At 42.5% G+C, this 15543-nt stretch overlaps 1 protein-coding gene across 1 annotated transcript; it reads left to right on the top strand.

Annotated features, from left to right (window-relative positions):
• Positions 1–8894: 8894 nt before the first annotated feature.
• On the top strand, positions 8895–12325 carry LOC141790607 (GTPase IMAP family member 8-like). The gene is made up of 2 exons (XM_074670605.1): positions 8895–11123; positions 11769–12325. The coding sequence occupies exon 1, from the start codon at positions 8913–8915 to the stop codon at positions 11094–11096; it is 2184 nt and encodes a 727-aa protein (XP_074526706.1). The 5' UTR covers positions 8895–8912; the 3' UTR covers positions 11097–11123; positions 11769–12325.
• The last annotated feature ends 3218 nt before the right edge of the window (positions 12326–15543 follow it).

Raw genomic sequence — 15543 nt, 5'->3', positions numbered from 1 at the left:
AAGGTGCCCTCGGCCGAAGGCCGAGGGCACTATTGTTCCTGCTGCGTTTCTTTTTTTTTCTTATTATACCACCCGCCCCGAGAACGCAAATTACACCCCCTAAACATATTCAAAAACTCACCAAAATTGGCACGCATATCAGGATCGCGTGAAATTGCGATTTGATACCAAACATGACCCCCGACATCCCATAATAATCTCCATAGAGCCAAAAAACCCAAAAAACACACTTCAACGGCCCTAGCTCAGGCCAGGAATGTCGCAGAGAGATGAAACCAACACCAAAACGTTCAGCTCATCGAGACGCACAAAAAATATAGGAGGTATTTTCGCGTAGCTCCAACAGGAAGCCGGCAATTTGCCCGCCAAAATAAGAGTTTTCTGAAATTTAAGCCTCTCTACAAACATTAACTTGTCAATAACCAAAAATGGTACCGGCATGAAAATTGGTTCACATGACAGACCAGACCCTGTTCTACAAAAGTTGTGGGGGAATTCGTTGTTTCTGGCCCGGTTTTCGAATGGCGAGCCCTCAAAGTCGCCGACTTCGCAATGTTAACAGATGGGAGAGGAGCTTCAGTGAAGCAGTTGGGCCTCTAGACAAAAAAGTAAAAGTCGCACAGCTTTAAAAATGACATGGTTGGATTCCTCACAAAACGCTCTTCAAGAAAATCATATTTTTACACAGATTCGGTCAACATTCTGGCCTACAGGATGAGAAGTTTGTCCCCTTTGGGAATCTCATCCTCCTGCACTTCTGTGATGATGTCACCCACTGATTAGGAGCTCCACACAGCTGGTCACATGACTCAGCAGAGGAAACAATGACTCTCTCCTCCATTAAAGTGCTTATTAGACCCCTGAACATGCTCAAAAACTCACCAAAATCAGCACACACATTTCAAGCATCAAACTCTTCAATATAATACCAAACATCCCATAATATTCCCTCTGTCCACATTCTGACACATTAAAACAGCCATATCAGCCAGTAGGAATGTCCTAGAGAGATCAAACCAACATCAAAATGTTCATCTCATTAAGATGAACAAATTACTTGCTGACACCCTGACCTTTCCCAGACAGGAAGTTGGCTATTTCTCTTCAGCATAGCACAGGATACGTTGCCATGGTATCAACTGACACCCTGACATCCCATAATATTCTCTCAGAGCCATTAGGCTCACTTCCACCTATGCACAGCAAAATAGCCCTAACTGGGGCTAGGAATGTCGTAGAGAGATGAAACCACCACCAAAATGTTCTTATTCTGTTGGACACAGTGGGGCCAAAACCATGATAGTAGGGCAAAACCGGCATGAGCCCCGAGGACCCGTCTAACGCTGCTTGCAGCTTTAATTAGGGTCCTCGGCCTGAGCGGAGGGCACCTTCTAGCAGGGCTAGAAGGTGTCCTCCGCCGAAGGCGGAGGACACTATTGTTCCTGCTGCGTTTCTTTCTTATTATTATTCCGCCCTACGCGTTTCGTCTAATTTGAACCCCTAAACTTGCTCAAAAACTCACCAAAATTGGCACACATATTGTGTAGCTCCGAAAATTTTAGAAAATAAAAAAATTAACCCCCGACATCCCATAATAAGCTCTGTAGCGCCACCTAGGCACACGCTAAGGGCCCTAGCTCGGGCTATGAATGTCGTAGAGAGATGAAACCAACACCAAAACGTTCGTGTCATCGAGACGCAAAAATCATGCGCTGCTACCCTGGACCTATCTCCAACAGGAAGCCGGCTATTTGCCTCACAAAATAAAAAAAAAATTTTTTTAACCCTTTCTGCAAAAAATTTCTCCTCTGAAACCAAAAATGGTACAGGTTTGAGACTATTACACATGACAGACCAGACCCTGCTCTACAAAAGTTGTGAAGGAAGTTGTTGTTTCGGGCCCGGTTTTCGAATGGCGAGCCCTCAAAGTCGCCGACCGCTTTTGGCCAATTCAGGATTTCTCCATGTTAGCAGATGAGGAGAACAGATTTCAGGTCAAAACACTCACTAATTGTACTTCTACTAGTGCCGCATTTGGGCCTCTAGACAAAAAACTAAAAGTCATAGAGCTTTAAAAATTACATGATTGGATTCCTGACAAAATTCCCTACAACCATATGATATTTTTACACACATTAAGCCAACATTGTGGCCTACAGGACAAGTAGTTCGGCCATTTCTCTAAAGTAAAAAATCAATTTCTAGCACTTTTCCAGCGCTTTTCCAGCGTTTTTGTGACGCATTTGGGCTTCTAGACAAAAAAGTATAACTCGTACAGCTTTAAAAATGCCAAAAATGGATTCCTGACAAGATCTTCTATCAAACATGATATTTTTGACACAGATTGGGATAAAATTGTGGACTCTGTGAGGACTTCTTTACATTACATGCCTGATAAACTCTCAGTCTCCACTCTGTTTGGGGTTCTGTCACGCTAATTAGAATTCCAAGCATGCAGCAGGTGATGTCATTCAGCACAGCAGAGGATACGTTGCCATGGTATCAACTGACTCCCAGACATCCCATAATATTCTCTCAGAGCCATTAGGCTCACTTTCACCCTATGCACACCAAAACAGCCCTAACTGGGGCTAGGAATGTCGTAGAGAGATGAAATTAACGCCAAAATGTTCGTCTTATTTTGATGGACACATTGGAGGGAAAACCGGCAGGAGTCCGAGGACCCGTCTAACGCTGCTTGCAGCTTTAATTATTATTATTATTCCGCACTCCAGTAAATCGCTTATTAGGTCCACTTAACATATTCAAAAACTCACCAAATTTGGCACACACATTATGGGCGCCCAAAATTTATGTTTGATACCAAATATGACCACCGCCATCCCATAATAATCTCTCTACAGCCAAAAAACCTCTAAAAAACAGACAAAAACACACAAAAATGCCTCTAGCTCGTGCCAGGAATGTCGTAGACACATGAAACCAACATCAAAACGTTCGTCTCATTGAGACGCACAAAAAATATAGGAGGTATTTTCGCGTAGCTCCAACAGGAAGCCGGCAATTTGCCCGCCAAAATAAGAGTTTTCTGAAATTTAAGCCTCTCTACAAACATTAACTTGTCAATAACCAAAAATGGTACCGGCATGAAAATTGGCTCACATGACAGACCAGACCCTGTTCTACAAAAGTTGTAGGGGAAGTTGTTGTTTCTGGCCCGGTTTTCGAATGGCGAGCCCTCAAAGTCGCCGACCAAGCAATGTTAACAGATGGGAGAGGAGCTTCAGTGAAGCAGTTGGGCCTCTAGACAAAAAAGTAAAAGTGGCACAGCTTTAAAGTTCACATGGTTGGATTCCTCACAAAACGCTCTTCAAGAAAATCATATTTTTACACAGATTCGGTCAACATTCTGGCCTACAGGATGAGAAGTTTGTCCCCTTTGGGAATCTCATCCTCCTGCACTTCTGTGATGATGTCACACACTGATTAGTAGTTCCACACAGCTGGTCACATGACTCAGCAGAGGCAACAATGACTCTCTCCTCCATTAAAGTGCTTATTAGACCCCTGAACATGCTCAAAAACTCACCAAAATCAGCACACACATCTCAAGCATCAAACTCTTCAATATAATACCAAACATCCCATAATATTCCCTCTGTCCACATTCTGACACATTAAAACAGCCATAGCAGCCAGTAGGAATGTCCTAGAGAGATCAAACCAACATCAAAATGTCCATCTCATTAAGACGAACAAATCACTTGCCGACACCCTGACCTTTCCCAGACAGGAAGTTGGCTATTTCTCTTCAGCATAGCAGAGGATACGTTGCCATGGTATCAACTGACTCCCTGACATCCCATAATATTATCTCAGAGCCATTAGGCTCACTTCCACCTATGCACAGCACAACAGCCCTAACTGGGGCTAGGAATGTCCTAGAGAGATGAAACCACCACCAAAATGTTCGTCTTATTCTGTTGGACACAGTGGGGGGTAAAACCGGCATGAGTCCCGAGGACCCGTCTAACGCTGCTTGCAGCTTTAATTATTATTATTATTCCACACGCGCTTTGAACGCTTATTAGGTCCACTTAACATATTCAAAAACTCACCAAAATTGGCACACACATTGTGACTGCCAAAAAATTTTATAAAATACAAAAAATAAAACCCGACATCCCATAATAATCTCTCTAGAGCCAAATAACCTCTAAAGACCACTCAAAAACACACAAAAATGGCTCTAGCTCGGGCCAGGAGTGTGGTAGAGAGATGAAACCAACACCAAAACATTCGTCTCATTGAGACGCACAAAAAATATAGGAGGTATTTTTGCGTAGCTCCAACAGGAAGCCAGCAATTTGCCCGCCAAAATAAGAGTTTTCTGAAATTTAAGCCTCTCTACAAACATTAACTTGTCAATAACCAAAAATGGTACCGGCATGAAAATTGGCTCACATGACAGACCAGACCTTGTTCTACAAAAGTTGTGGGGGAATTCGTTGTTTCGGGCCCGGTTTTCGAATGGCGAGCCCTCAAAGTCGCCGACCACGCAATGTTAACAGATGGGAGAGGAGCTTCAGTGAAGCAGTTGGGCCTCTAGACAAAAAAGTAAAAGTGGCACAGCTTTAAAGTTCACATGGTTGGATTCCTCACAAAACGCTCTTCAAGAAAATCATATTTTTACACAGATTAGGTCAACATTCTGGCCTACAGGATGAGAAGTTTGTCCTTTGGGGAATTTGATCCTCCTGCACTTCTGTGATGATGTCACACACTGATTAGGGGTTCCACACAGCTGGTCACATGACTCAGCAGAGGCAACATTGACTCTCTCCTCCATTAAAGTGCTTATTAGACCCCCTGAACATGCTCAAAAACTCACCAAAATCAGTACAAACATTTCAAGCATCAAACTCTTCAATATAATACCAAACATCCCATAATATTCCCTCTGTCCACATTCTGACACATTAAAACAGCCATAGCAGCCAGTAGGAATGTCCTAGAGAAATCAAACCAACATCAAAATGTTCATCTTATTGAGACGAACAAATTACTTGCTGACACCCTGACCTTTCCCAGACAGGAAGTTGGCTATTTCTCTTCAGCATAGCAGAGGATACGTTGCCATGGTATCAACTGACTCCCTGGCATCCCATAATATTCTCTCAGAGCCATTAGGCTCACTTCCACCTATGCACAGCAAAATAGCCCTAACTGGGGCTAGGAATGTCCTAGAGAGATGAAACCACCACCAAAATGTTCGTCTTATTCTGTTGGACACAGTGGGGCCAATACCATGATAGTAGGGCAAAACCGGCAGGAGCCCGAGGACCCGTCTAATGCTGCTTGCAGCTTTAATTATTCTTTGGCTTTTAACTGTCTTAAGAATCTACTTATATTTTAGTGTTTTATGGTTTTTAGTTTTGGGGAAGTACTGTTTACTGTTCTTAAATTGTTGTTGTTAAATTGTTTTTAAGAACAATTTCACAATTGTTTCAGAGTCAGAATACCTTTATTGAGGGGGAAATTTCTTTTCAGTTACATCCCTTTCAGGACATATAAGAAAACAAACATGAGGAAACATGGGGTGTTAAGCTGTTTCAGCTGTGGTTGTTTTTAAGGTGCTTTATAAAAGGGATGTCAGTTCAAGCAAAAGAGCTATTTGATATTCGCTCGTTACTGTTAAAAATCATTCGAATTTTTTTTTAATTTGATTTCCTCTGCCTCATAACTTTGTGACTTTTCTAACAAGAGATAGATCTACCTACCCCAGTTATTTCTTTTTACTTTTCCTGGCTCTAAAATTATTTTTGACATCCCTGACATCCTGTATCACCAAAAAAAGCCTTACGTTAGACTCAGTAACCCCACCAGTGGATAGAATAAAATACAGTGTGCATTTATCATATCAGCAGTCTAGAGGCCCATGCTTTGGTGAGAAAATAAGTGGACAAAGTCTGATCCTAAGTCCAAGGGGAAAGTTTCCTGGAACAGAAACTCCATGTCAACTTTAGTTTTTTTTTTTCCAGAACTTAGTTTTAACTTTTTAATTGCTATGTCTTTTAGGACTGTATTTTGGAAAAAAGGGAAAAAATGTCAAATTACTGATATAAACCATTAGCCATAATTGTCTGCCACTAAGGATCGTAACATTTTTAATTAAACCATTATAAAACCAAGAAAACGTGCAGGTTTTCCTTGCCAAAACAGGCAGCTGCAGAAATAAAGTTCATGACATCAAGTGTTTAGCTATTTATACAAATATTGAACAGGATACATGACACCAATCCATACAGAGACATGAAGCCAGCATAAACATCAAACATGAGACAGAAAAATACCCAAATAAGAGTTTGCATCCTCGGTAACCAAACTGAGCTGCGCACTAATCTAAAACATTTTATTTTGTTGGGAAAAAAAATTTGGAAAATTCTGTTTCCTCCCTCTAACTCTCTAACCCTGCCATTCTTCTGCAGTTGAATCAGTCTCTGATGTTTACAGCAGAGTGACGTCATGGCGACTGCAGCAACAGGTGAGTTCAGTTGGCTAACTGGAACAGGTAACACTTTTCTCTCTGTTTATATATTATACAGACAACAGGAAGAAGAGCTTCTTATTCACATGTTCAAACAGACAGGCCCAGAAAACAGACCTGGAACACTGAATGTTGATGAAACTGTTTATAATACACTGACATTTTCAGCTCTACATGTCATATATCATAATAACAAACAGATTAATGTTGATATCTTTACTACTAACCGTAATAAAGTCTGTGTTTGTCTGTGATAATATTCATCTGTGTTTCTCCAATCATAGATGATCTGCTCCCTAAGAGGCACAGAAACAGCATGGAATGGTTGCCACCTCAGAGTGAGTCAAACTTTAATCCAGCTTCATGAGAAAATCTGTGTTTCAAGTATTTGTGAGGAACACTTTGTAGTAGATAATGAAACCTACATGTCAAAAATGAATTGAGTCATGAATAAAACATTAACACAAGTTAGTCTTTGTCAAATCCCCATCTTTCCCAGTGTCTGAGCTGAGGGTTGTTCTGCTGGGAAACAGCTGGTCTGAGAGGAGATCAGTGGGAAACTTTATACTGAGACGGACTGAGTTCAACACTGAGGAAGAACCAGACAAATGTTTGAAGGTCAGAGGACGGATAAAGGAGAAAGACGTAGTTCTCATCAACACTCCAGATCTACTGAGTCCCTACATCTCTGGAGACAAACTGACAGAACATGTGACAGACTGTGTGAGACTCTCTGATCCTGGACCTCATGTGTTCCTGCTGGTTCTACAGTCTGAAGACTTCAGTATGGTGCAAAAACTGAGACTCTGCAGAGTCCTTAGACGCTTCAGTGAACGATCATTTGATCATTCACTGATACTGACATCATCATCCAGAAAACACAGCTCAAGTATCTTTAAAAGGTATGTACCCATCAATACCATGATCAGAGAGTGTAGGGACAGATGTTTGGAGAAGACAAACCTTGAACTTCCAGAGCTGTTGACATGTTTGGATCAAATCGTGAAGGAGAACGATAGAGAACATGTCAGCTGCCATCTGTTCATGGATCCTACTGCTGAAATACAAATCACACAACCAGAGAAAACAAAGCCTGATATCCTACATGCTGTTACTTATGCTGGTAAGACAAAGATCTGTTTCCATAAGAGTGTTTTAACGGTTCTGACACAAACCGATATTGACGATCAACACATGAGGCCGAACATTAATGTGTCCCTTTTTACAGGTCTGCGTGCCAGTTATGATAGAGCGACAACTTCATCTCCTGGAGAAAGTAAGTAAACTATAAAAAACGTGTTAATGTCTCTGAGTGTCGTCTTAACATGATGAGAGTGAAAGAGAGCTGACTGACATCAAGTTAGAGGGAGTTTATGGCTCTACTGACACCGACACTGAAACCCTTTTCTCATGTTCACCTCTTGTTGTAGATGCATAAAGTTTGAATGAAATATGGAAAAGAAATAAGTTGAGCTCAAGTAAAAGTGACAATGCAGTACATACTAGAAATAAAACATATTGAGGTTTGTGTAAAGACTGTGAATACAACAGTAACAGTAATTTGGATTCTGTCTTTTTCATCTTTGTGATGAGCTGAAAAAAATAACCTGAACCATTGTTACATTCAAAAAATATGGTTGACATGTAGAGTTTTAAATTAAAATATCAAGATGCCCTCAGTAAATGCCATCCACTACTTTATTCTTGCAGAATGAGAGAAACAGGTTAAAGGTGTTAAACTTGATAAATTAAACACTGTCTCTTCACTCTAAGATGACCATTTAAATGAGGTAGCTAGCTGTACAGATTAAATTTTCTCTGATATGTGACTTGATGTCTCTCCATTTGTGTTACAGTCAGAATTCTGCTGCTGGGGAAAAACGAGGATAAATTAACAAAGCTTGGTGACCTCATTACTCAAAAAGAACAACATTGGTCACATCACTTACCAAAGATGATTACAGGCAAACAAATGTTGGACACAGGAGAGTGGAGAGGAAAACTTTTAAAAGTGTTAAAACCTCCAGATGTTTTCACTCTGTCTGTGGAGAAGCTCAGAAGAGAGATGAGGAACGCTGTGAGTCTTTGTCCTCCAGGACCAAATGTTCTGCTGCTGTTAGTGAAACCGTCTGAGTTCAGTGAAGAGAACAGACAAACACTGAAGTTCATCCTCAGTCTGTTTGGTCAAGATGCTTTCAAACACTCAGTGGTCATCAGCTCACCTGAAGACGGTCAGCCAGAAGACTCTTTTAGACGACTACTCAAAGACTGTGGAGGACGACTCTACAGCATGTCTGAGGATAACCACAGTTCTCTTATGACACAGATTGAAAGTCTTGTTGATGAGAACAGAGGAGCCTTCCTCACCCTCACTGAGGCTTTAATCCGTCTGAAGCCTGAACACATGAAACCAGCTCTAAACCTGGTCCTGTGTGGGAGCAGAGGATCAGGGAAGACTTCAGCAGCAGAGGCCATTTTAGGTCAGACAGGTCTTCATTCAGCCTCCAGCTCATCAGAGTGTGTTCAACATCAGGGAGAGGTGTGTGGACGTTGGGTTTCTCTGGTGGAGCTTCCTGCTCTGTGTGGAAAACCTCTGGAGACAGTGATGGAGGAATCACTCAGGTGTGTCTCCCTCTGTGATCCTGAGGGGGTCCATGCCTTCATCCTGGTCCTCCCTGTGGGTCCTCTCACTGATGAAGACAAGGAAGAGTTAAAGATCATCCAGGACACCTTCAGCTCTCAAGTCAATGACTTCACCATGATCCTGTTCACTGTAGAGTCAGATCCTACAGATCCAGCTGTTGTCAACTTTATCAAAGAGACCAGAGATGTCCAGGAGCTCCTTCAGAGCTGCAGGGGGAGATCATTCCTTCTGAACATTAAAGACCAGCAGCAGATCCCAGAACTGTTGTATATGGTGGAAAAGATGACAATGGTAAGGTCCTGGTGTTTCACCAAGGACCTGTTCACCAAGGCGCAGATGGAGATGGTCATAAGACTTAAAGCTGAGCTGCAGGCTGGGAATCAGAGAGAGGGGGGAGGTGCTCATGAAATCAGAAGCAGGGAGTGTCTCAGGATGGTGCTGATTGGAAAGACTGGCAATGGGAAAAGTGCAACTGGAAACACCATTCTGGGTAAGGAACATTTTAAGTCCACTTCAAGCTCAAGGTCTGTGACCACGTTCTGCAAAAAAGAAACCACAGAAGCTGACGGTTGGCCTGTCGCTGTGGTTGACACTCCTGGTTTGTTTGACACAAATCTCTCCAGCGAGGACATTCAACAGGAGCTCGTGAAATGCATCAGCATGTTGGCTCCTGGACCTCACGTCTTCCTTCTAGTGCTGCAGATCGGGCGTCTTACACAGGAGGAGAAGGACTCTGTGGAACTGATCAAAAAGTATTTTGGCAAGAATGCTGCAGATTTTATCATCATCATATTCTCTAGGGGAGACGATCTCGATGGGTCCATTGAGGGGTACATCGAAGAAGCTGATGTCTTCTTGAAAAAGCTGATACACGACTGTGGAGGGAGATACCAGGTGCTCAACAACAAGAACCAGACAGACCGTTTACAAGTCAGAGAGTTACTGACAAAGTCCAACAGAATGCTGACTGAAAACGGGGGCAACTGCTACACATCTGATATGTTTCAAGAGGCAGAGGCAGCGATACAGAGGGAGGTGGAAAAGATCCTGAAAGATAAAGAAGAAGAAATGCAGAAACAGAAGGGGGAACTCCAGCGAAAGCACGAGGAAGAAATGGACGAAATGAGGAAAAGAATGAAGCAACAGAGGGAAGAAAGTGAGCAGGAGAGAGTCAAACAGCTCAAAGAGATGGAGGAAAAAATGAACAGAGAGCGCAAAGAGAGAAGGAAAGAGCGGGAAACAAGAGAAAAGGAGGATCAGATGAAGAAAAGACAGGATGAACGTCAACAACTGGAGTGGGAGCAAAAACTTGAAACTCTGGAAGAAAAAATCAGGTCAGAATCAGAGGAAAAAGAAACCATTGACAAAAAGTTGGAGCAGAGCAGGAAAGAGATTGAAAAACAACTGGAAGACTGGGAGAGAGAGAAAAATGAATGGTGGGAAAACAGAAGCAAAGAAAATGAACAGAAACGGGATGCAGAGCAAAGAAAAATGAAAAAGCTTCAGAAAGAATTTGAAAAGGAAAGAGAAAAACTGGACAAGGAAAGAAGGAAAGCAGATCTCGACCGACGAGAACAGGAGGAGAAGGAGAGAAGACAGCTGGAGGAGAGCTATAAGCAACAAATGGAGGAGATGAAGAGAAAGTATGAAGAGGAGGCCAGAAAACAGGCGGAAGAACTCAACGATTTCAGACAGATGTATACAAAAGACTTTGATGCCCTGGTTGAGAAACACATGGAGGAAATGTGTGAATTGAAGCAAATTCATCAGAGACAAATGTGTGAGGCTGAGGGGCGGCACGGGAAACAGTACGACCTGTTACAGGACCTCTCAAGAAGCAAAGAAAAACATCTGAAAGAAGAAATGGACGACTTAAAAAAGAAACAAGAACAAGAAATTAATGAGCTGGAAAAGAAGTACAAAAAAAGATGTGTCATCATGTGATCCTGCAGCATCACTGGGTCAAAACAGGTAATACATCACCACTGGTTTATTCACTTAGCAGGCAAGAAAAACTTAATTGCACAAACAAAACCATACAATAATAATGCAATAAGGTTCAGGAATTTCATTTAGTAAATCCAGGGGTTGAGAAAGGGAGGAATGAAAAGAAGTTAAGGTAGGGAGAGATGGGAAGTATGGAGGTAGTGTTAAGGGAAAATGAGTAGGGGTCCAGTTAGAGGGGGTTGGGTAGGGGTTTGAGGTAGGTAGGGTTGAGTCGAGATTTAGTTAGAGAAGGATTAGTAGAGGTGGACGTAGGGATGAATGAGTAGGGTCAAGACAGCGTAGGATGAAAAAGGGTCAAGGTGTGGAGGTGAAAGTGGGGGCCAAGGGGAAAGGGTTAAGTAGTGTTTTAGGTAGAGATGTATGAAGAAAAGAGGTAGCGGTAAGGAGGAATGAGCAAGGATAGAGTCAGTGAGGGATGAGGCCAGTCCCAATTGTCACTCTTTACCTTTTTTCTTCATCTACCCCTTCGTCTACCCCTTCCCCTTAGCCATCTGTTTTGAGGGCCAAGGGGAAGGGGTAAACCTGGCCTCCAAGCTGAACAGCTCTGACTGGTGGAGCAACTTGAGGTGGTCTTTTTTGTGTCTGATGGTGTGAATGTGTCTCTGTCAGCTCCAGGTGTTCCAGTTTAAAGAGTGACCCTGTAAACTGAAGACCTTCAGCTGAACGTGTCAGTGGATATCCAGTTTACAACAGCTGCTCAAACACAGAAGAAGTCATGGGGAAGTCATCCTGATTTTGTTTTTTTAATATATATCAAAGTATCTTCATTATATTATAACCTGCAGTTTAATGCCACGGCCACACCGGACGCGAATTTGCAAATTTAAATGAGTATCATGCCTGTAACGGGCCGCATGTACGCCCAAGTCTGGAAGCTGGACTATTTTGGCAAGCTGAGGGGCTGACGTGCATCACTGTGCAGGCAGACTAGAGAGCCCACTCATTTATCTGAAAAACAATAAGATGTAGTTTCAAAAGCATGACAGGAGAGTGTGTGAAAGCTTTAGAGATCACAATCAAGGCCTGATGCCTCTCCCTGGTAATCCATCGGCTCTGCCTGGCTGTTCCCTGCGATCTCTTCCTTGACCCCCCGACCCATGTTCCCGGAGGTCTCCCTGGGAATATTGAAGGGGTCGAGGAAAGAGAGAACCGCATAAAACTTCTATCTTTTCCCTGGCTCTGCCCCTGCCCTGCTCCTCCCTCCTCTCTATCAGGCTCAAAACTTCACTGAGGAAAACACAGTCGGACTCAGTGATGACCCGAGCAGGCAAATCCAGCTGGAAACGAATATTTACAGAACTTACTTTTAAAACCTGTCTCCTCAGAGACTTTCACCCAAGCCTGCTCCTTTTTTTCCGGTCTCTGTAGAGTACACACGTCATATCGTGTAACTCTGGATAATGACACACCACACAGATTATTTTCTCCTCCATCTTCCGGCGGGGTTGGAGTCAGAGCAGGTGGCGGTTCCCCCCAGACGTCATCAAATCAATAAAGTCGTGGGGGAATGTCATCGCTGATTGGAACAGCGTCACGCGATTTTGCACCTAAAGTTCAATATTTTCAACTCAAGCGTAGAGGCATCTGATACCCCAAACGCACCGACGCTCCAAACGCGCCGTGCAAACACGTCCAACGTTCCGTCCAGAGCAAAGTGGCATCTAAACCCGTCTTTGCATTGACTTTGTATGTAATCTCTACGCAAATTTGTGTCCGGTGTGGCTGTACCATTAGAGGGATGCCTCCAGATGGGCAGTTGAAATTTATCATAGAGTCCCCCTTCTAGCCTAAACGTGTGCTCAAGTGTTGATTCATTAAATCCTTCTGCAGTGCACTAAACATGATGAAAAACAGCACACGCTAAATATCCTCCATACTAAGAGGCTTACTGCAGTGTCACATACGATGATACTGGCCTTTCTGTCTCCTTCTCTAGAGCAATTTTTGCTGAATGGCCTTTGCTGTTGTCTTACTACCCTCTACTGGCCTGATGTTGTTGTGCAGTTTTACTTTGTTTTTCTCCACAAGCCATTGGTCTGATTTGTATTATCTTTTGACCTCTGTAGAGATACAGACAACAATTAGCCACAGGAACCACTTTGCTCCTGAAGGATGGTTCCTGGATCTAACAGTGCCTGTTAGTTCCAGCCTAAAACCAACTCTTTGTGAGGAGTTTTGTTTTTATGTAATCATTGCACTGAATGTTTGCTGCTGTTTTTGAAACGATTGTACTTCCTTTGTTTTATAGTTCAATGCTACTGATTATTACAATTACAAAGATGCTTCATTTATTTCTGCAATTTATATTGTCAATCCTAAGGCCTCCAAGCTTGGAGCCTCTTTGTGGAGGCTGAGGGGAATCATAATAAAGCATATAAAACCAATAACATGAAATAAAAGACAGCTTTTAAGTGCATTTATTTTATCCTTTGTTGAGAGTAGCGCTTGATAAAATACCTTTGTGTTTTTGTTTTGTTTTGATCATAGTACTTGGTGTTGTCAGCATGAATCCAAGTGAAAAGATAACTGTCAGAGAATAACTACATTGAAAGGGAATTTTCTACATTTGATCCCTACGAGGACGTCCAGGGAGACTTCGTTTTACACTAAGTTTTTCAGGAAGGTCTCCAGGTGCCTTTTTTTTACACATCCATTCATACAATGCTGTTTGGTAAACCACAAACCCTGATTTTGTCCTTTGAAAGGTCTCTGATCAGAGGGAGAAGCTTTTGTTTTTTTGTAACCTATTGTGAAGCTGAGATTCATGTAAAATAAGTGTCATGGTGTAGGGATGAGTTTCTAGCAGTAGAGAAATTTATATTTGAGGCACTGTCCCATGTTTCAAGAACTTTTGGCACTCTGTTTTTTTTCCAATAACAAAGATTTGATGTCTCATATAATTCAAGAATTCTAAAACTAAGTAATTTCCTGACACTTGGTGTCTTACAGCATTTCCTGTCTGAAGTGTATGTCGAAGAATTTAGTACAAGCTGCCACAAGAGGGCGCACTGTGTTCGAGAGCAGACTTGGTGTGAGCGCTCATCATCCACTCTGAACCTGCATCAAACACACATGTGGTTCCAGTTCCTCTTATCTCTGTATGTTTTCTGTCGGTGAAGATCTTCAGTTCCTGGTTTTTCTTCATTAAAAGTTTTTTCTTGAGAAAAATTTTTGTGTTTCCTTTTTTTTTCCTTTGTTACTACCCCATGGATGTCCTTTAAGACTACGTGGTAAATAATAAAGTATTTGATTAAAAGTTTCTTTATTCACAGTGTGAGTGTTGAAACTTCTTTTGGTTAATTTAATTTTTTTCCAACAACCTGAATTATTATTAAAGTAATTAGTTATTTAACTTTCACTTGTAGATGTCATATTGGTCTTTAGAAAGAAACTACTGGATCAATTATTTAATATCTAAAAAACCTCAGCTCTTAGAAACTGAGCTGAAAACAAGTTAGTGTTTGACTAATCTGTAATTTTAGAGACACTTGCCGTCCCACATTTCACAAACATGTTTAACATTTCTAAGAGCAGGATCCTCCCTCTGTCTGCAGCCTCTAGTTTCTGCTCATTACCATGAAAATCAGCATGTAGAGACCTGAAACTGCTCCCAGCCCCTCAGTCAGTCCATCAGTGTGTCCTCCCTCTGTCAGACTGATTCTCCTAACATAACCACAGAAAAACTCTGATACAGACGAAGATTATTTTAATATTATTGTCCCTGCTGCTCTCCGGGGAGCACCTTCAGGCCGAGGGTTCCCATCCCGACAGGAAGTCTCTGCAGCACTCACACCTTTTTTGGTCATTGTGTTTGGCATGTTAACCGGCTGCTGTGCGAGTGTGTGCTGCAGCAGACCGACACTCCTCCGGCTCCCTGAGCAGGCCTGAACCGGCTGGAGAATGTGGGAAATGTCGGCGCTGCCTGGCTCCAGGGCGATGCTCACAGGTCAGGGCTCTGAAGCAGCAAGAATGAATCCTGCTGAATCCTGCACAGCGGAGCTCTGACTGCAAATAGTTGGCTTTAAACTTACAGATAGTGCATCCAGGTCTTCAGTTTTGTAAACTTCTGTTCATTTTTAGTGCAAAGACTGACCGCCCTCAAAAATCAAATGATGCTTGAGGTTAGAAGCGCCACATGTACAGAAGCTATAGGCCCCGTTTCCGCCAAGCAGTCCGGTTTGGATCAGTTCAGTCTGATCCTATTTGTGTTTCCACAGCCAACCATGTCCACTTGTGGTAGGCAGCGTGTAATCAGGATGCCGACAGCCGCGTCACGCCATAGCAGAACGACACAGTGTACCCTGCTAATAAATCCGACGAAGAAGGAAAGCACGACACAGTAAACGACGAAGACATCCAGCAATTCATCTTCTTTGTGTTTGGC

Source organism: Halichoeres trimaculatus, unplaced genomic scaffold (assembly GCF_033239565.1).
Source record: "Halichoeres trimaculatus isolate MK-OKI-2021-1 unplaced genomic scaffold, fHalTri1.1 fHalTri1_scaffold_5, whole genome shotgun sequence".
In the NCBI taxonomy this organism is placed as follows: Eukaryota; Metazoa; Chordata; class Actinopteri; order Labriformes; family Labridae; genus Halichoeres; species Halichoeres trimaculatus.
This window is presented reverse-complemented; position numbering and strand designations above follow the sequence as displayed.